General features: G+C 48.3%; 2 protein-coding genes across 2 annotated transcripts; both read left to right on the top strand.

Annotated features, from left to right (window-relative positions):
• The first annotated feature begins 9,101 nt into the window (after positions 1 to 9,101).
• Positions 9,102 to 11,103, top strand: LOC109732583 (large ribosomal subunit protein uL16y). Its single transcript, XM_020291766.3, has 4 exons — positions 9,102 to 9,268; positions 10,065 to 10,566; positions 10,663 to 10,744; positions 10,854 to 11,103. Exons 1-4 carry the CDS (start codon positions 9,259 to 9,261, stop codon positions 10,917 to 10,919), a joined length of 660 nt encoding a protein of 219 aa, XP_020147355.1. The 5' UTR covers positions 9,102 to 9,258; the 3' UTR covers positions 10,920 to 11,103.
• A 582-nt stretch (positions 11,104 to 11,685) lies between these two features.
• LOC109732582 (uncharacterized) lies at positions 11,686 to 15,919 on the top strand. Its single transcript, XM_020291765.4, has 8 exons — positions 11,686 to 12,374; positions 12,581 to 12,657; positions 13,956 to 14,124; positions 14,592 to 14,680; positions 14,790 to 14,954; positions 15,032 to 15,109; positions 15,234 to 15,337; positions 15,441 to 15,919. The coding sequence occupies exons 1-8, from the start codon at positions 11,924 to 11,926 to the stop codon at positions 15,544 to 15,546; spliced, it is 1,239 nt and encodes a 412-aa protein (XP_020147354.1). The 5' UTR covers positions 11,686 to 11,923; the 3' UTR covers positions 15,547 to 15,919.
• The last annotated feature ends 5,742 nt before the right edge of the window (positions 15,920 to 21,661 follow it).

Genomic DNA, 21,661 nt, shown 5'->3' on the forward strand with positions numbered 1-21,661 from the left:
TAATAAAACATTAAGGCCACGAGGCGATGCAGTGCTGGTTACAGGAGGCAAGAAGAAGAGATGCATCCATCGACGACGTCCACCTCCTCGACTCAGGGCACCGGCCCACCGAACGGCGGCTATGTAGCAGCGGCTTTTGTGGCCAGGTCGACGTGCTTCTGAACAATGGCGTCCAAAGATTCCAGCCGCTGGAAGAAGGCCAACGTCTTTCTGTCCTCGCTGGCCTTGTAGTGGCCTATGTAGACAATTTCCTCATAGACGTGGATGTGCAGGTCGACGATTTCTTGCATGGCGAGGCGTTGCGCGACGAGCGCGGCCTCGAGGTGCACATTCTTCGTCGCGACCTCCGGCACCTGCAGGGCCACCAGGGCTTGAAAGAGTTCGTCACCATGGAGGCCGATGAGGGTGGCAGGCAATGAGGAGCCTGGGCGCGCGGGCTGGAGCAGTACGGCAAGGTCGCCCGCGCGCTTCTTGACAGCGGTGAACTTGCGGATGGAGTTGACCATCATGTCATCCATGCGAGAGGCGAAGCCGGCGTCGGCGAGGGCTACGACGCCGGCGGTCGCCAGCACCGTCTGGAAACGTTGTGCGGTGCGGGGCCGCAGGCTGGCGCCTTGGATGATTTGGCACAGCCGACTGCCGCTCGCATCCATCGCCTCCATAGGTGCTTCTGGCTTCTGGTCACTTGGTCTTGGATTGGAGCGAGCAGTGTTGCGTAGAGACTAGGAGTAGATGGATTGGAGTGGTGGGGCGCCTTTATATGAGAATCCAAACTCTGTTGCATTCACATTGTGCTGGCTCTATTCCGCTTCTCCAATTAATTCCCTCTGCATGTAGAGTAATTTGAGGATGCATCATTGACCATTCAACGTCTCGGGAACCGCTACCCTCTCCCTCCTTGGCATTCAAGCACCTATGGAGGCGACTGCCGCTCGTGTCTATCGCGTGTCAGGAGACGTTCCCGTCGACGACGAGGTGCCTATGGTGACTTCGTGAACTTCAAGATGATAGTACTAGTATACTCAATATTGTGCACCGCGACCAAGGCCGAGAGGAAAACGAGAGAACTATGTATTTATTTACGGTGTAGATTCACTCATTTTGCTCCATATGTACTCCGTCTCGGTGTAGTCTAGTCACTTGTTGAAATCTCTAGAAAGGCAAATACTCCTTTCTGGTTTACAGGGCTATACTAGCAAGTACTCCCTACGTCTGAAAATACTTCTCATCAAAATGGATAAAAAAGATGTATCTAGAACTAATATACATCTAGATACATCCTGTTTTATTCATTTTGATGACAAGTATTTCCGGACGGAGGGAGTACTACAATAGTGGGCTCACATAGCAATTTTGTCTCATGCAAGAGCCTGGCTATATGCGTGCTCCAAGGTTCGCAACTGCCACGTTTGGGTTGCACTTGGTTCTTCGCCTCTTCGAGAAGACAAACAATGATGTTACTACTACTGCTTCTACAGTATCAAATCCACTGCTGCATGTCCATCCACCGCGAGCGGGAGGGATAGCGTGTTGTAGTACTATAAGCAAAAGCCTGAACTCGTCTGCGAGCCACCGCACGCATGGGCGAGGGAGAAGGCGTGTAGTAGTAAAATCAAGCTTCTCCTCATTGTACGAGTTGACGCGACACATCATAGCACTGGCCCCACATGGTTGCCTCTAAACTTGGCTGAAAGACCCGCAGTGTACAATACTCCATTTGCTGCAACCTCTAACATTTACCCCACCACAAATTAAAATATATATTCCTGTCTTGACCAGATGAGCGTGCAAACTAGAATCACCAGGATGACAGGTAGGGCCAGAAGATTAGTTTAATCAAAAAATATAGCATGGAGCCGACCCCAACGATTTTAAGCTTACAGGCACGGTACACGCTATCCTAGACTACTCTACACATGAAATTGCCACACGAGCGTTCGGGCTGCGCTTGGCTCTTCGCCTCTTCGGGAGTACTACTGCAGTGGAGGAGTACTACAGTATGCTTCTGGCCATCTGACACCAATTGAACTGCTGCATGTCCACCACGTACGGGAGGGAGAGCGTGTAGCGAACGAAAGCTTCTCCTAGTCCTGCCAGCCACCACACTCATGGGCGAGGGAGGGACGCAGCTTCATTGACTTAGTGCTCCTGCCTTTGCGTCCATGACAGGTGGGCCCAACAGGTCGGTGGCCCACCTGTCATGCAGCCCAAGGCATGTGCGGTTAAGGCGAGAGGGCGTTGTAGTAATCAAACTTCTCGGTCTTGTACGAGTTGACGCGACACATCAAAGCACTGCACTCGATATATTTCAATAATTTGCGTTTACCGATGCATTAATTACAACGCATGCATGCATGACGTGACTCTCCTTTTGATACTTGCATGTGTTGATTTAATGCACCTTGAAGTAGTATGAATATGTGACGGTAAAGCTTTGTAATGCCCCGGCCCTAATAAAGCGAGAGATGGCTGTGCACGAGGAGGGCGAGATCATGCAAACGGAACAGGACCCGACGATGGAGCTCTCTATGGTCTCGATGGACCTCACCTTGCTCCACTGCCCCTTGTGCCTCCGCCCCTTGAAGCCTCCAGTGTATGAGGTTCGAATACACCTCGTCCGTTCGGCTGATCGAGCAAGGTGCAGGTTTCTTGATTGATGTGTTGTTCGATTGATTTGTGCAGTGCAAGGGAGGGCACCTGGCTTGCGCGGACTGCCGCGTCGAGCGCCCCGGGAACCAGCGGCAGTGCCAGAAGTGCGAGCGCGGCGGCGGCTTCGATGTGCGGAACACAGCGGTGGACGCCGTCCTCTCCTCGGTGAGGGTGGAGTGCCCGCACGAAGGCTGTGGGCTCTACGTCACTTACCACAAGCTCGCCGATCACCAAAGCATGTGTCCGCTCGCGCCCTGCAAATGCCCCGTGCCCGTCTGTGGCTACGAAGGCCCGCCGCCGGTGCTCTCCCACCACATCAGCTCCGTGCATCCCATGCCCGTGCACATGATCCAGTACGGCAAGGCACTCCAGCTGCAAGTGCCACTGCCGGAGCCACGGCTCTTGCTGTTCGCGGAGGAGGACGGTCGCGCGTTTTTCTTGGTCGGCGGCGTGCTCGACATCGGCGCGCCTATCGCCGTGTCGGTCGTCTGCATCAGAGTGGGGGCGGTCCCACTGCCACACTACGTGGCCAAGCTGTGGGCGAACGGCCCGTCGGGGGAGCCCAAAGGCAGGACCGATGCCGTCAAGGTGGAAATGGAGGTGACAAGAAGCAGGGATCCCGGCGACGTCGCTGTGCAGGAGCTGACCTTCTTCACAGTTCCACCCAAGCTGCTGGCCGGGGCTAAGCTGGTGTCCCTCCACATTCAGATTGACAAGCTCACGTCCTAAATGATTCTGCAGTGCCTTCTGTTTATCTTAGTAATATGCTAATATAGGGGTTAGCTCGGTCTACTTTAGCTTAAGAGATGGTGGGTTTTGGTGGCGATGCAGCAATTACCTCGACATCAGATCAGCAGTGAAAGTAATTTCGAACAGTCGAATGGATATTTTGTGTCTGTTGGATATAAAGATCCCTTGGGTAAGAAGTAACAGCTTATATGCTTTTTTTTCGAAACGGAACAACGATACTAGTATAATTTTTGTTGACATGCACTAATATTTTCGAAACGGACGTCGGGCTGTAGCTAGAAGGGCGGTTGGGACGCGGCATCGGCCCATACCGCTGTGACCCCCGATTGGGATGCACCGACTGTGGATTTTCTCCCTCGCCGATGTCGACCGCGTCTACGCAGAACATTGTTCCCTTCCCCCAACTGCGGGACCAAGCCGGATATGTGACCAGCGGTGTGGCCACCGTCATTTTATGCTTGTGAAGAGAGCAACCCAAGCAAGCAGGCTTGTAGCTTAGGCTCCTGCTAGTGTATGTATAGTGGTTTTCTTTTTCTCTCCATATCAACCATTTTATATTGCGTACGTGTCACTGAAGAGTGAAATGATGGTTGCTTCTTCCGACTAACTTACTGTGTGATTTGACTGCTCCTTTAGTGGCCCCTAGACGTACTCCCCCTACGTGTATGCAACAGTCACACGTACACATTAACGCAAAAACGCGCGCGACGCCCTAATGCATGCATGTCCAAGCACACGACAGAACACACACGGTCACGCTCAAGTGCTCAACCTACACGTGCATGCACACACATACTCAGCCAGGGTGAGCTAGTGACCGTATAAACACCAGAAAATGTATATATTGAGCGCAATGAGCGTATTATGAAGTCCACTGACCGTATTTTTACAAATATACAGCGACAGACAATGTATTTATTTCGTTTGAAATTAAGCCATATTAACCGGAGAGGAGGCAGTATGGACTAGCATTACTTTGCTGTGTCCCGTCAACTTGCTGAACGAGGAGAAGCTTGCAGGATGGGAGAAGCTTGCGCGTAGTGGCTCGCAGGATAAGGAGAAACTTTTGACTAATGCAAGCTGTCCTTCGCTCAGGCGGTGGACGTGCAACAGTTAATTCGGTGTCAGATTGCCAGAAGCATACACTATACTAGTACTATTATTGTTGCACTTCCCGAAGAGGCGAACAGCCAAGCGCAAAGTTTACTAGTACTACTACTATAGTCTATAGAGGTACTATACTAGTACTAGGAACCGGATGGAGGAGCGTCTGCACTCTTATTATATTTTTAGAATGTGATAAAGCAATCTTCAACACATTTGGTTCTCTTCGAGGGTTCTCGCATGTGATAATGGAAGTTGATTGCATGGAACACTCGCCACAATTCTCGCTTAATTCTGGCTCATATCCTGTTACAAATAGGAGCGCTCGGTAATATTGTTGGAAATATGCCCTAGAGGCAATAATAAAATGGTTATTATTATATTTCCTTGTTCATGATAATTGTCTATTGTTCATGCTATAATTGTGTTATCCGGAAATCGTAATACATGTGTGAATACATAGACCACAACATGTCCCTAGTGAGCCTCTAGTTGACTAGATCGTTGATCAACAGATAGTCATGGTTTCCTGACTATGGACATTGGATGTCATTGATAACGGGATCACATCATTAGGAGAATGATGTGATGGACAAGACCCAATCCTAAGCATAGCACAAGATCGTGTAGTTCGTTTGCTAGAGCTTTTCCAAATGTCAAGTATCATTTCCTTAGACCATGAGATTGTGCAACTCCCGGATACCATATGAGTGCTTTGGGTGTGCCAAACGTCACAACGTAACTGGGTGGCTATAAAGGTGCACTACGGGTATCTCCGAAAGTGTCTGTTGGGTTGGCACGAATCGAGACTGGGATTTGTCACTCCGTATGATGGAGAGGTATCTCTGGGCCCACTCGGTAATGCATCATCATAATAAGCTCAATGTGACCAAGTGTTTGGTCACGGGATCATGCATTACGGTACGAGTAAAGTGACTTGCCGGTAACGAGATTGAACAAGGTATTGGGATACCGACGATCGAATCTCGGGCAAGTAACGTACCGATTGACAAAGGGAATTATATACGGGATTGATTGAATCCTCGACATCGTGGTTCATCCGATGAGATCATCGTGGAACATGTGGGAGCCAACATGGGTATCCAGATCCCGCTGTTGGTTATTGACCGGAGAGTCGTCTCGGTCATGTCTGCATGTCTCCCGAACCCGTAGGGTCTACACACTTAAGGTTCGGTGACACTAGAGTTGTAGAGATATTAGTATGCGGTTAACCGAAAGTTATTCGGAGTCCCGGATGAGATCCCGGACGTCACGAGGAGTTCCGGAATGGTCCGGAGGTAAAGATTTATATATGGGAAGTCCTATTTTTGGCCACCGGAAAATGTTCGGGATTTTTCGGTATTGTACCGGGAAGGTTCTAGAAGGTTCCGAAGTGGGGCCCACCTGCATGGGGGGACCCACATGAACGTGGGTAGTGGGGGCAAGGCCCCACACCCCTGGTCAAGGCGCACCAAGATCCCACCTTAGAAGGAATAAGATCATATCCCGAAGGGATAAGATCAAGATCCCTAAAAAGGGAGGATAACAATCGGTGGGGAAGGGAAATGATGGGATTTCTTTCCCCCACCTTTGCCAACGCCCCAATGGACTTGGAGGGCAAGAAACCAGCCCCTCCACCCCTATATATAGTGGGGAGGCGCATGGGAGCAGCACCCCAAGCCCTGGCGCCTCCCTCCCTCCAATGACACCTCTTCCTCCCCGCTTGCGCTTGGCGAAGCCCTGCCGGGATCCCGCTACTTCCACCACCACGCCGTCGTGCTGTTGGATCTCCATCAACTTCTCCTCCCCCCTTGCTGGATCAAGAAGGAGGAGACGTCCCCGCTCCGTACGTGTGTTGAACGCGGAGGTGCCGTCCGTTCGGCGCTAGGATCATCGGTGATTTGGATCACGACAAGTACGACTCCATCAACCCCGTTCTCTTGAACGCTTCCGCGCGCGATCTACAAGGGTATGTAGATGCACTCCCCTCTCTCTCGTTGCTAGATGACTCCATAGATTGATCTTGGTGATACGTAGAAAATTTTAAATTTCTGCTACGATCCCCAACAAATATTTCCTCTTTTTTTGTTATTCAGCATGTAAACAGGTCAGCAAACCTTGCGGCGCATCTTTGTGCGAACCGTGCTTGATGCACTTTGAATTTGCCGAGAGCTGGCTTGATGAAACACCTCACTTCCTACTTCTTTTTTTTTGCGGGGTACCTCTCTTCCTAGTGACCAGTGTCTTGGCTGATCGTCCTAAGAATGCTTATATATGAATAAAGCTCTCTCATTTACCCGCAAAAAAGATTAAGCCATATTAACCGGAAAGGAGGGAGTATGGACTAGCACTACTTGTTGGTGTGTCCCGTCAACTCACGGAATGAGGAGAAGCTTGCAGGACAAGGTGAAGCTCGCTTACGCCTTTTGACTAATGCAACGTACCCTCGCCCAGGCGGTGGACATGCATCAGTTCATTCGGTGTCAGATTGCCAGAGGCATACACTGTAGTACCGAACATGCGGAGTACCATCATTGTTCGACTTCACGAAGAGGCGAAGAGCCAAGCGCAAGGTTTAGTAGTACGAGTAGTACTACTACTGGAACCGCATGGTGGAGCCTCTGTACTCTTATTTTTCTCAATCTTTGATAAAGTACACATTTATTCCGGAGAAGGGCGAAAAACGGCAGTCCAACATGTAATGATGATATCGATCAACCATGCTCGAATATATCTTGGCCTCCGTGCGAGCCCGTCTGTGTGTTCTCGCTCCTCGTCTCTCTCAAGGAACGGCGGGTTGGCCATTTTACCGTCAATTGAGATCGGTTTGCTCACACACCGGTCCCACATGTCAGTGATATTCCAAGAGGAGGTGCGTTGACCGACTGGCCATACGCGTACTTGGTTTTGCACCTTCATACTACTCCTCCCTCCGTCACAGTTTACAGGGCGCGCTTCATTATGATGCATTTCTCTCAATGCATTTCCACCACCAGAGAGACTTTAGACGCGTTTGGTTTAATGCTCAATTAATTAGGGCGTGGTAACCGCAATTTGCTCTCGATGTAGTACTACGGAGTGGAGTAAGTGCATGCATATGTGTGCCCGGGATGGAAGCACTGCATGCATGTGTGTACCCAAAGATGTGCTACATGGGATGACAGTGGGCCCAGTTGACCGGGTCAACTGCCCAGTCAGCAGAGGCTGACTAGTGGGGCCAGGGGGCTGACTCAGCAGTCAATAGTTGAACAGTTGACTAGTCAACAGGGTCAACACGGACCCACCTTTCATGGACTAGGACTAGCCCAACCAGCATTTGACTGGGTCAACTGGGCCTAGTAGGTCCCAGCTGTGGTGACTGTTAGCTTAACCCGTGGGTTAATTAATTTAACTAGTTAATTACGGGGTGGGGTCGACGTGTCTGTGACAATAACTAATCCAGAGTTTAGTTAATTTAATTAATCACTACAGGAAAGGGGCCCGCGTGTCAATGGGTGTTTAGGGGTGGCTGTTAGTGGCTAATCCCGTGGGGTCCACCTGTCGGTGACCCACACCGGAGTTTAACGCGGCGGCACGTGCCGATGGTCTTCGGCGACTAACAGAAGTGGCAGAGGTTCTTAGGGATTTGCCCACAGGCGACCGTTCGAGCCGCGGCAGGGCTCTACGGCGAGCTGGTGGTGAGGCATCTCCAATTCAGTCAAACATGACAACAAGATCCAGTTAACTAGGCCCAGCAACGAAATTTGCTACAATTCCAGCAAACCATAGTTCACTTATCCGAATCCCTAGAATTCCAGCAACGGCATTTGCTAGTGGAGAAAGGAAGGCAGCTCACCTAGGGGCTCGACCACCACCGTGAGGGCGCGGGCGACAGCTGTTGCCGTTGTCGCTGGCGACGATGAGATACTTTGAAATGAATATGATGTTGCCACAACAATCTTCATCTCCTCCTCGCAAAGGGCGCCCCCTGCCATACCGGCCAACTACGCTTCATGCTCTATCCACCACGCCTTGTCCTCACCACTACCTCGCCGATGGATTCGGAGCCGCCACCGCCGCCATGCCCAAAAGAGAGGAGAGGGAGAGGAGGAACTCGAGGGAGAGAAAGCGAGGGAGGAGAGTGACGGAGGAAGTGCTCGGGTTGGGCCGGCCCAGTCGCTTCGGATAGAGCCGTTAACGGCGCGCCGTCGACGCACTCGGACCGCGAGGGATCGGCCACGTCAAAACATGCTCAAAAAATTGCTCAATGTTTTTGTCATTGTCAGATTTTCGGTTCGGTGCGAAATGTCACAATCGTAACGTGATAGTTTCCGCTAATCATGACACGATTGTGGTGCTTCTCGGCCTAAACCATTTTCTTCTGCGGCTCAAACTCCCAGGTCACGCATGACGCAAACCAAATGTGGACGTCGGCCGTCCAAGTCCAATAACCGATTTGAGCCGAACGATTGAAAAATCCAACGGCTAATACTGGTAGTAAAGTGTGGCCCGAATCTTCTAGTGTTTTCTGGGCCTGGACTAATTTCTCCTCAGGCCCAACAGCTCCACCGGGTCACGCATGACGCAGACCCAATATGGACAGTCCAAGTCCAATAGCACCACCTCCACGCGGAAACCCCAGCCAGGACAGCAACCCATTCGCAATCCCCACCTCTATATAAGCGGCCCCGTCGATCCACACCAAACCCTAGCCGCAGCTCTTCCGTCTCCTCCCGCCGCCGCCGCAGCCGCCGCCTGCCTCGAGCCGCCGTCGCCATGGGGAGAAGTAAGCAAGCGCTTTACCCTCTCCCTCTGTATGTTACTCTAGTCTAGCGTTCATCTGGCTGGTAGCTATGGTTCGGGCAATCGTTTGAATTGGCGCGGTTGCGTGTGAATCTGGCCTAGATCCGTCGTAGCCGCGCGGAACCTGTGATATGTGTTGCTCCCGTTGTTTATTTAGTTTCTGTCTGGATGATTTGGGAGAACAAATTCATGCCCGTAGCTGTTTTCTTGTGGGGATTCGAAAGAACATTTGAGTAGTACAAGCTTCGGGTTCATCCTCTGTTCGGTTCATATAATGGTGCCAGAAAAATGCTCTAGGCATCTCAGGTGTTAATATTTCCTGTGCTCTTCATGTAGTAGTTTGCTAGTAAATGAAGAGATGTATGCTCTTGCTTGAAAGTTATTCTAATCGCTCTTAACACTGCTGTTGTTGGTATGGTTGTATGGTCAATGATACTCCATGAATGTGAATGAGTAGTTGCTGTGGTTACAATGGTATGCGTTCCCTGTTAATAAGTCGTTCAACCCGCCAACTGCTCATTCTGAATCATGGTAGTTTGTAATCTCTTGTTTGCCTGTCAATGGTAACCTATGTTAAATTGAGTCTGACTCTACATGTTACTCATATCTAGTGTTGAATGTGGTGCAAATTAAAATGGTTCATTCTCAGTACCTGGAATGATGCACTGTCTGAACTGAGTTGCACATTCTTTTCAATGTTAACTGCATTTAGTTATTTTCTTTGCATGTTTGCTGCTTTTAGTTGTTTTGTTCTGCGAATGACAAAATTCTCTGGTCAGGACCTGCGAGGTGCTATCGGCAGATCAAGAACAAGCCGTACCCCAAGTCAAGGTACTGCCGTGGTGTGCCTGACCCTAAGATCAGGATCTATGATGTTGGCATGAAGAAGAAGGGTGTCGACGAGTTCTCTCACTGTGTTCACCTTGTCTCATGGGAGAAGGAGAATGTGTCCAGTGAGGCTCTTGAGGCTGCCCGTATTGCTTGCAATAAGTACATGACCAAGCATGCAGGAAAGGATGCCTTCCACCTCAGGGTCAGGGTTCACCCGTTCCATGTGCTCCGTATCAACAAGATGCTTTCGTGTGCCGGGGCTGATAGGCTCCAGACTGGTATGAGGGGTGCTTTTGGGAAGCCGCAGGGAGTCTGTGCCCGTGTTGCCATTGGGCAGGTCCTCCTTTCTGTGCGGTGCAAGCCCAACAATGCCATCCATGCCACTGAGGCCCTTCGTCGTGCCAAGTTCAAGTTCCCTGGCCGCCAAAAGATCATTGAGAGCAGGAAGTGGTAAGCACTGAAGATTGTTTAATGTGCTGAGATGATATGATATGCTTGTTTAAATTTCTGTGCGCCCATATCTCTAATTTGTGCTTCTTCTCTCAGGGGCTTCACCAAGTTCAACCGCAACGACTACCTCAAGTTCAAGAGTGAGGGCAGGATCTTGCCTGATGGAGTCAACGCTAAGGTAAATATACTTGATGCTGGGCAATTGTTTTGTCGATGTTCTTCTTTATCCTGCCTTAGTAAACCGTTGTCCCTGCATCAACTAATTGTTCATGTTTCTTGCTTTGCAGCTGCTCGGATGCCATGGCCGCCTTGCGAACCGTGCCCCTGGACAAGCTTTCCTGTCTGCCGCATAATCTAGCAGAAGAAGTCTATCCGTTCTATCAGAACTTATTTTACTGTGTGGAACTTAGATTCCAAGTGCCTGTGGTGCTATGTTATTTTGTCTGAATGTTGTGTCGAACCTTGTTATGGAAGATATTATCTATTTTGTGATGATGGTACTAATATGAACCGCCTGTTGAATCATTGCCGCTTGAATTCGTTTGTCAATGTATTTTGCTGTGGTGGATGCTTCATTTTATGAAGCTACATCAGGAAAATGTTATACGTTCTTTGAAACAAGCAAAATTCTGGCCCAGTAATGTTTTTGAAGTACTAGTATACAATTTCCGGATGTCTAATTGGTTAGTGTATCGTGTGCTGGTCAATTTTGCTGGCGTTTAGGAGAGTATTACACAATTTCCGGACGCCTAGTTCGTTCAGTTGGTTGGTGTTTCGTCTGCCGGTGTCTTTGATGCATCCGAACTGCGTTTCATTTTCTCTTTTTTATAAAATATAAAATTCATGTCACTTTGCCTTCCTTTTTCCCCTGTAGTTGATTCTTTTTTCATCCGTGCCAAATTGAATAGCCTGCAGTTGATGGTTCGAAATCCCTAGAATTACCAGCGGTAGGGTGATCTGAATTTGGGAACACAATTGACCAACATGCTATCCCAGGGATAGCAACGTTGGGATCGGTCTGTTGGAGCCTTTGACGCCGACGAATCCCTTCGCCCACAAGCGAAATACCAATAGACGACCATCGAAAGCAAGGGGGTAGACCCGGCGAGACGAACAAAATCCGAACGCAGGAGCATCGCCCACAGGAACGTTCCATCGATCGATCGAATTCTCATTCTGTTGCCCACAAAATCCAAACGCAAGAGCGACGAGGACATAAACCCCCTTCCTTCCTTCCTTCTTCCCCTTTCCCCCCTCGGCTGCGAGCGCGGCTCCACGCCTCCCCTCCACCCCCACCCCACCGCACCGCAGCCGGTGACCGGGTCGCGCCATCGCACGGCGACGCCAGCCCGCCCCGATGGACCCGCCGCCCCCGCCTCCGCCGCAGCCGGCGCACGGGGGCTACGCCCAGCGCTTCTCCCCCGCCGGCCTCATCCACGCGCCGCTCTCCGCGCTGCTCGAGTACTCCTCGGGCGTCCTGCGGGCCCAGGCCGGCGGGGGCGGCGGCGGCGGCGGCGGGCCCCAGCGGGGGGAGCCATCCGCGGGGGCCGACGGGGAGGTGTCGATTCGGATCGCCGGGCCCGACGACGCGCCCGGCGCCGGCGCGGGGGACGCGGGAGGAGGGCAGCAGCCCGCGGACGAGGAGGCCCCGGCGGCGCGGGGGGACGAGGCCGGCGCGGGCGGCGGGAGCGGGAGGGGGGACTCGCCGTACCAGGGCTACGACGTGCAGCGCCTGGCCAGGTGGGTGGAGCACGCGCTGCCCTTCTCCCTGCTCCTGCTCGGCGTCTTCATCCGCCAGCACCTGCAAGGTACGCGAATCCGCGTGCACCACCTACCCCTTCTCCATCTCTATGTAGCGTGAGGGTTTGCCGGCCTCACCAGGCGCTATACGCGTGAATTGTGATGCGAGTTTGGTTCGATCCATTCCGTTGTGCGCCTGCTTCACGGCGTGAAAAAGTCGCCGGTCAGAAGATGATGGCGAGTTCCTCATTCCAATTGAGTTTATATTGTGTAGGTTTCTTCGTCATGATCTGGATTGCCGCAGTCATGTTCAAGTCCAATGATATCTTGCGCAAGCAGACCGCTCTCAAGGTTTGTTTGTGCTTCATAATAAATTGTCTTATCAACGTGCTTGTTCTGCTTCTAGAGGTTAATTAATTGTTCTGGCAAGCAGACTGCTCTCAAGGGCTTGTGCTTATCTTGTGCATCAACTTTCTTGTTCTGGTTCTAGTGTCGAGGTTAATTGGTATGCTTCTAGAGGTTTGTTTGGATGTCATATTGTCGATCATGTTAGTTTTGCACAGCAACTGGCAGCAGAAATGTGAATATCTTCTCGCCATATGTAACGTCATGATGCACAGCTGCTCTGCAAACCCAGTGAATAAATGCAAACCCTTCTGCTGCTTTCAGCGGCACGGCTACATTGGGTTTGGGTCAGGATGTAAGTAGATAAATTGCGAGCTGGCCACGAGCCTTTATGTGGGCATATGCGTCTGCCCATGTAACATTTGGCAACGCGGTGTCCGCCAAAAATGCACATCACTTATCATTTGATATGAAAAGAAATATGAAGGGTTTGGTTGTCCTTTCATGTGTTGGGAAATGAATGTGTACAGCTAAGGGCAATTGATAACGCCAACGGATGTCTAAGCCTATAAGACGATCTATTCCAACTCCGAGAATAATCCACAATGACCATGCCTCCTTACGGTTACTTGAGTAGGTATTATCAAAATGGCACACAAAGAACAACACATAGATGTGTAATTGGTGCCTCACTGAACTGTTGAAGCCTCTTTGGCCTGACTTGCGCTCATGCTCGGGCGCCAGGAAAGGTGACGCTCTTAATTAGGCATAGGAGAGTCGGGGCTTAGCTGTTGCTGATGAAACCAATTGCTGGTGTTTGTGGGCTGAGTGCCGCTAAAGCTGTGCGGTGAGCCTCATAGCAATTTCATGCGTCATTGAGGAAGCAAGCTGTGTGCCAAGAGGTCGTGGGTTGATGCGACCTCTCTGCATTGCACTGTGCAGGTGTAAGGCTTGCCTTGTATAATCCTTCCCCAGACCCTACCTGGCGTGGGAGCTTCTAGCACTGGGTCTGTCTTTTCTATTGAGGAAGCGGGCTGGCAGACTGCTGCAGCCATATACATCCTTAACAATTGGGCCAGGGATAACTCCATTTGATTGTCAAATTGCCTAGATAACTCCATTTGATTGTCCTCATAGTGATCTCACATGCTTAGAAGAGCTGGAAACACTGTAGATATTTTGGTATGGATGTGTGCTCTAGAATGTAACTATCATGTCGTTTCCTCTTTAAGTTAATGCGGTCAACATCAATTAAACAAGATCTTCAGCTGATCTGTCACTTGTATTTATTTTTCTTATTTCAGGGGGAGAGGAAAATGCCAATGCTTATCGGGATTGTAACAGTATTCACCATTCACGTGTTTGGAGTCTACTGGTGGTACAGGAATGATGACCTTGTTAGACCTTTGGTGATGCTTCCTCCAAAAGAAATACCACCATTCTGGCATGCTATATTTTTCATCGCTGTGAACGGTACTCTCTTTTCCCTCACACAGCAGGATTTCTCTGTTTGGGGCCTCTCTGCTTCAAATTATTCCATATGATTGTAATATGAGACCTTGAAAAACTTCTATGGTTTTCTATGATGCACTCAAGACATCCTTTCGATCATGTTGTTTCAAGAGAGGGCATGACATTGCAACCCAATGGTTTTCCTATTTAAGAGTTTTTTAGGTCCTGTGAACCGATGAGGCCCTTGGTCATTTCATGAACTAGGCTCAGTCAGTAACTCATTTGTGGAAAAACTTGATGATGTGTGTATCTGTGTGTTCTGTTTTGTTTTGAAGCGGATAACTTTGCCCTGCGTTTCACTTGGAAATAACTTATGTTTGTTGAATAGTAGGAATTTATGCACCATTGCTATCTGTCCATAACTCTTAAACTAGCACTGCGCTCTTTAAAATTTCTAATCAGGCTGACTGCTGTTTTGTGCTCCACAGATACAATGGTCCGGCAAGCTGCTATGGTTGTCAAGTGTGTGCTGCTCATATACTACAAAAACAGCAAAGGTCGTCACTATCGTAGACAGGTAATCTGCTGTACATTATCATTGTTCAGCTAATTATGTAAATTTTACTAGTTTCGATGGAGAGATGTACAGCCAAGCTTTTCTCGTTGTAACTCAACTTTCTCTTTAGGGTCAAATGTTGACAGTTGTGGAATATTCCCTTCTTCTGTACCGTGCGTTGTTGCCGGCTCCTGTGTGGTATCGTTTTTTCCTGAACAAGGAATATGGAAGTCTTTTTTCATCTTTAACAACTGGATTGTACCTTACTTTCAAGGTGGCATCAATGGTGGAAAAGGTACTTCTAGTTCCCTTGTTCATTTCTTAACCGATTCTGGGTTTATAATAGCTGACATTACTGCTGCTTTCTACCAGGTTCGTTCACTTTTGGCTTCAGTGAATGCGCTGTCTCATAAGGACTTGCATTATGGTTCACATGCAACAACTGAGCAGGTAATGCAGTGTTAGGCTTCTAGGCACATGAGTGAAATGTGTTGGTGGCATATGCATTCTTGGTTTATATCTCTGGAGCTTCTAGCTAAGAAAGTCTGCATTCATTTCACTATATGGTATGCAGGTTCTTGCTGCTGGAGATCTGTGTGCTATATGCCAAGAAAAGATGCATACTCCCATCCTCCTGCAGTGTAAACATATCTTCTGCGAAGACTGTGCCTCTGAATGGTATATCCCATACACCTTTGTTGTCTGGTTCTTGATGCTTTGCTGGCATCTACTCTAACAGTTACCAAATTGGAACTTCTCATCGCTTGCCGAATGATGGCAGGTTGGAGCGGGAGCGGACATGCCCGTTATGCAGGGCGCTGGTGAAGCCAGGGGACATCCGGTCATTCAGCGACGGTTCAACGACCCTCTTCTTTCAGCTCTTCTAACAAGAAACAAGAAGCGCTAACCTTCGGCCTGCAGATGTTGGATCGCCCCCTGTTACTCTCCATCAGCCTGCCGTGTGCTGAGACTTATTCCAGTCCAGGTCCTTTTCCGCCACTTCGTGACAAGTAGTAGGTGCCGTGGGTGTGCATATTACCCTGTATAGGTCCTTGCGGGATTCTCCATCAGAAAAAAGAGGAATGTTATGATGAAATAACTGAATCTATAGAGGTGAATTTCCATTAGCATGTGGCTGGGTGGGTGCCGCCACATCTGCAAAATTCAGAATTGACCTTATACAAGATCACAAATGTTAACTCTTGACTCCTGAGCCAACGTAGCTTGTTGCTTGTAAAATGAGATGAACATATCCCTTTATTTCCTGCTTGTGTCACATGAGTCGCATCATCATTCTTGCCACCTAAAATATGTCTTCTAGTAATTTCGGCGAAGGAGTTGGGTCTGATTTGATATAGTGAGGTATGTTTTGCTTGCTCCAGATTTAGCCAATATTGGCACCGAAAATGAACCAAAGTAGGCAAGATGGCATGAACCCGACGGGCAAGGCAAAAGCCTGTTTGTCATAACCAGAAGGTTGGTAGAATTGATTTTGGGTAGCAGGCAAACATACCCTAGACCCCGACAGCACTAATGTGTGTAATATTAGTTGTGTGCTGTTGAATAGTTATTCTGGGCGTGGACGTTATTATGTCGACATCACAGGAAGGTGCACAAGAATATCCTGTTATGCCGGAGCAGAGGGCAAGGGGAGAACAACCTGCCCGGACGCCCGAACGTTGCCTGAACTGACTGAAAGAGATGAGCTCTATAGTAGAAGTTGATGTTATTTTTTAGGAAAGACGGACAATTTATATCTAATGATCATCAAGGAAAACAATATAGCTAGTACAATGGATAGACAATAAGTCATAAAACAACCAGCAAATAATAAAATTACAACCAAACCATGCTGATTGTCTTCTTCCTTTGATTGTATGCTGTCTGTCGAAGCTTAAAAAATTGTACCGAATTGACAGTAAGAGAAATGTACACCCTCTTAATACCGGCCTTTGAAGGAGAAACCGAACCATGCCATAGTAACAAATCAAAAGAGGAGGTTGAAATCACTGCACCAAGAGCCAAGCAACTACTTCCCTTGATTGAACCAGCACTTTTCGGATTCTCGTTTGGATAGGTACCTATCTGATCGCGACTTTGATTTCACATATTGAATATGAAGACAACCACAAAATCTGGCAACGTCTGCCCTTGCAAGCCCTTCGTCGGCGTCTGATCGACTATCGTCAAGGTAGGCAGAGCCCGGAGAGACCTTATTCCAATGCACCATCGCCGCCACCACCTCGTCAGTACCGCTAGGGAAACAAAATCTAAGGGAAACAAGGGCATAGCGATGGCCCCCCACTCCTCTAATTGCCAACGAGATCACCGGACAAGAGAGGTGAGGTGAGAGCGCGGCCAGTGGCGGAGCTTGGAAGAAAAAGCTGGGCGGGCCAGATTAATGCTAAAAAAATCTTCGCTCAATGTGATTGGCCTTGCCATGGATAGCTACGTTGCAATTTGTAAAATGTAAAGAAAACTTGCCGGCCAGATCACATTTGCTGTCTTTCAGTCTTGCAGACTTGTAATTGCAGGGAAATGGAGATGCAGTGTTGGATTGCTAGTTCGCGTTGCCTTCATACTTTGGTCGCCGGCTGGCCGCTGCTCCTAGCTGTTGGACCTCTAGTGACTGGCGATCTGGCCGGCGATATGGTGAGTCGAGGCAGGGAGTTGTCTATGCGAGTAACGCCGGCTGCTCCTGCTGATTGCTGCGCGCCGCCGTGCGAGACCTTTGAGGCTGATCGATTGCTAGTGGAGTGGACTGGTGGAATTCTGGTGGACTGGACTCTAAAGCACGAAGAAACTGCAAAATCCTGGGCGGGCCATGGCCCAGTCTGGCCCCAACTAAGCTCCGCCCCTGAGCGCGGCTATGGTTAGGAATGAAAGAACGAGGGTCGTGGACTAAAAAATTCTCTAGGATTTCCAACCCACTCCATATAGAATCTCTGTAGAAAACACACCAACGGCTTTGGCTAAGGGCATGTACATTAGTGTTGAAACACGTTGTCCATAATAACTCTCCACATCGCCTATAGACATCACTAGAAACACACCCTACGATAGTCTGACTCTTTGCTACCCACAAGGCCCTAAAATCACAAAATTATGGAATTGGTGGGTTTGGAACGGATCCTCGTGTAGGCCCTCGTGTCACTCACCAGGGGCAACTCGGGCAATGACCTAGCCTAGCCGCCACCGCCACCCTTCTCCTCCTTCCCGCTCCTCGTCGTTACTAGAGAGAGCCGGCGGGCTGTTGGGGAACGTTGCATGAAAAACAAAAAAATTCTACGCACACGCAAGATCTATCCATGGAAATGCATAGCAACGAGACGGGAGAGTGTGTCTACGTACCCTCGTAGACCGTAAGCGAAAGCATTTAATAACGCGGTTGATGTAGTCGAACTTCTTTGCGATCCAACCGATCAAGTACCGAACGTACGGCACCTCCGCGTTCAGCACACGTTCAGCTCGGTGACGTCCTCGCCTTCTTGATCCAGCAAGACGGATGAGGTAGTGGATGAGTTCCGGCAGCACGACGACGCGGTGACGGTGGTGGTGATGCTATCTGAAAGTGCAACTAATCCCCGGGTGGTTTTGGTAATTCATAACTCATTGAACTAATATCCATTCAAGTTAAATATTTCAAAAAGTTCAATAATATTTCAGAAAGTTCAATGATTGGCATGGCATGGACTAGAGATGTGGACCCCTCAAAATGCTAAGGACAAAGATTGGCAAAAGCTCAAGATTCTTCATTTCTATTTTAGTGATCCAAGATCACACTGAGTCCATAGGAAAGCCAATACTATTGAAAGGGGATGCTGTGTTGCTTAATGGTCTAGTTGCTCAAAGTGCTTAGTGATATTGCTCTAAAAGCCCTCAACCACTTTCTCATTTCCAAATATGTCCAAAACCCAAAGTCAAACTCGGCCCACCGAACCATTCTATCCGGCGCCACCTAGTTCAGTTGATATAGCCACTGCCAGAAACCCTAGACAATTCAGTCACACCGATACGGATCTCGGTCTCACCGAGATGGCCTTGCAAACTCTCTGTTGCCCATTGCAACTATTTCGATCTCACCGAAATGTGTGATCGGTCCCACCGAGTTTGTTTGACATCCTCTCTATTGCCTTATTGCTTCACTTTGGTCTAACCAAGTTGATGCAATCGGTGCCACCGAGTTGATGTTTGCCCTAAGCCCTAGCACATCGGTCCCACTGAGTTATTCTCACCGGTCCCACCAAGATTCCTAACGTTCAGATTTTGAACTAAATTGGTCTCACCGAGTTCTTCTATTCGGTCTGACCGAGTTGGGTCAAATGTGTGTAACGGTTGGATTTTGTGTGGAGGCTATATATACCCCTCCACCCCTTCTCCATTTGTGAGAGAGCCATCAGAACGTGCCTACACTTCCCCTACTCATTTTCTGAGGGAGAACCACCTACTCATGTGTTGAGACCAAGATATTCCAATCCTACCACTAGAATCTTGATCTCTAGCCTTCCCCAAGTTGCTTTCCACTCAAATCATCTTTCCACCATAGCCAAATCTGTGAGAGAGAGTTGAGTGTTGGGGAGACTATCATTTGAAGCACACGAGCAAGGAGTTCATCATCAACACATCATATATTATCTTTTGGAGAGTGGTGTCTCCTAGATTGGTTAAGTGTCGCTTGGGAGCCTCCGACAAGATTGTGGAGTTGAACCAAGAAGTTTGTAAGGGCAAGGAGATCGCCTACTCTATGAAAATCTACCCGAGTGAGGCATGTCCTTCGTGGGCAATGGCCATGGTGGGATAGACAAGGTTGCTTCTTTGTGGACCCTTCGTGGGTGGAGCCCTCCGTGGACTCGCGCAACCGTTACCCTTCGTGGGTTGAAGTCTCCATCAACGTGGATGTACGATAGCACCATCTTCAGAACCACGCCAAAAATCTCTGTGTCTACATTGCGTTTGCCTTCTCCAAACCCCTCCCTTTACCTTCATATGCAATGTTTTACTTTCCGCCGCTACATTCTTAGAATTGCATGTGTAGGTTGATTGCTTGACTTGTACTAGTTGCTAAAATCTGCCAATAATTAAAATTGGGAAAAGGCTACATTTTTATTTGGTCAAGTAGTCTAATCACCCCCCTCTAGATCTACTTTCGATCCTACAATTGTATCAGAGCTTTGGTCTCCATTTGCTTTGATTTCCCTAGCTTTGGTGATCATAGCCTTGGTTTCACAACCTAGGAGAGTATGACGTCTAGCAAGGAAAATTACCATCGTAGAGGTCCTTACTTTGACGATACTAATTTTGCTAGTTTGAAGCATACGATAAAAATGCATATTCTTGGTCATAACCCCGCCGTTTGGGCTATTGTGCGAATTGGCTTGCAAGATGAACACTTCGAGGATGGAAGAGAACCAAATCGTGATGCGTCCGCCGAAGAATTGAAGATGTTGCAATACAACGCTCAAGCTTGCGATATTCTCTTCAACGGATTGTGCCCCAAAGAATTCAACAAAATCAACCGCCTTGAGAATGCAAAGGAAATTTGGGATACTTTGGTTGATATGCATGAAGGTACCGAGTCCGTCAAGGAATCCAAATTGGATGTGCTTCAAATTAAGTCAACTTGATAAGTTCAAAATGAAGGATGGTGAAGGAGTCGCTGAGATGTCCTCTAGGCTTGCTCTCATCACAAATGAGATTGCCGGCTTAGGAAGTGAAGAGATGATCGACAAATTCATCATCAAGAAGATCCTAGGAGCCTTGGATGTAAAATATGATACCGTGTGCACCTTGATCCAAATGATGCCCAACTACAAAGATCTCAAGCCAACGGAAGTCATTGGTAGAATTGTTGCTCATGAGATGTCACTCAAGGATAAGGAAGAGCTTCACAACAAGTCAAGTGGTGCTTACAAAGCTTCATGCGATGCTCCTACAACATCAAGTGAGAAACAAATCTTCAATGAAGAATTGAGCTTAATGGTGAAGAACTTCAACAAATTCTACAAGAATAGAAGCAAAGAGAGAAGTTCCAAGTCAAGGTCCTATAATGACAAAAGATCTTCTAGTCGTGATCGCAGTTGCTACAATTGTGAAGACCCGGGCACTACTCCAATGAGTGTACGGCTCCCTACAAGAGAAGAGAAGATTCACCAAAGAGGAGAAGTAAAAGAGATGAATCACCACCAAGAGAGAGAAGGAGTAGAGATGATCGTTGTGAACGAAGACCCTCTCGTAGAAGCAAGGATTCGGAAAGGAAGGACAAGTCATCAAAGAGCTACACAAGACGAAGACATCAAGCTCATGTTGGTGAATGAGTATTCGGTTCCGACTCCGACAACTACTCTGAGAGAAGCTATCACTCCGACTCCGAATATACTCAAGATGAAGGTGTTGCCAGTCTTGCACTTGTGTCATCCAACTCCTACGACATATTTGACTCACCAAATGAAGGAATTGGAAGATGCTTCATGGCTAAAGGTCCTAAGGTATCACACCCCGAGTATGTTGATTTCAATAGTGATGAAGATGATTTGCTAGGTGATGATGATTTACTTGTTGACAACACTAGTGATGAAAACTATTATGAAATTGCTATTAATCATGCTAATCAAGATGAAACGAATGACAATGATAAGAAGGAGATTGAGCGTTCAACTAAAGAACTAAACAGTCTTAAGTTAGCTCATGAAACAACTCTAGAGGATCATATAGAGCTCTTAAGAACTCATTAGAAGCTACGCTTCGAGAAGCTAAATTTAGAGCAAGAGCATGGGTTCTTAAAAACAATCAATAATGATCTTCGAAAGAAGAGTTCTTCTTACATTTCCAAGCGTTTACTCCTGTCTACTTATATGCCACAAGTAAAATCTAGCAATAAGAACAAGAAAAATTCTTCTTCTAGTAGTAACAATAACAATGTTAAATCCGATATTGTTGCTTCTAGTAGTTCTCTTGATTCCACTAATGATTCTCTTAGCCAAGTTACACTTGAGCAAGAAAATA

This window comes from Aegilops tauschii, chromosome 1, assembly GCF_002575655.3.
Source record: "Aegilops tauschii subsp. strangulata cultivar AL8/78 chromosome 1, Aet v6.0, whole genome shotgun sequence".
Classification (NCBI taxonomy): Eukaryota; Viridiplantae; Streptophyta; class Magnoliopsida; order Poales; family Poaceae; genus Aegilops; species Aegilops tauschii.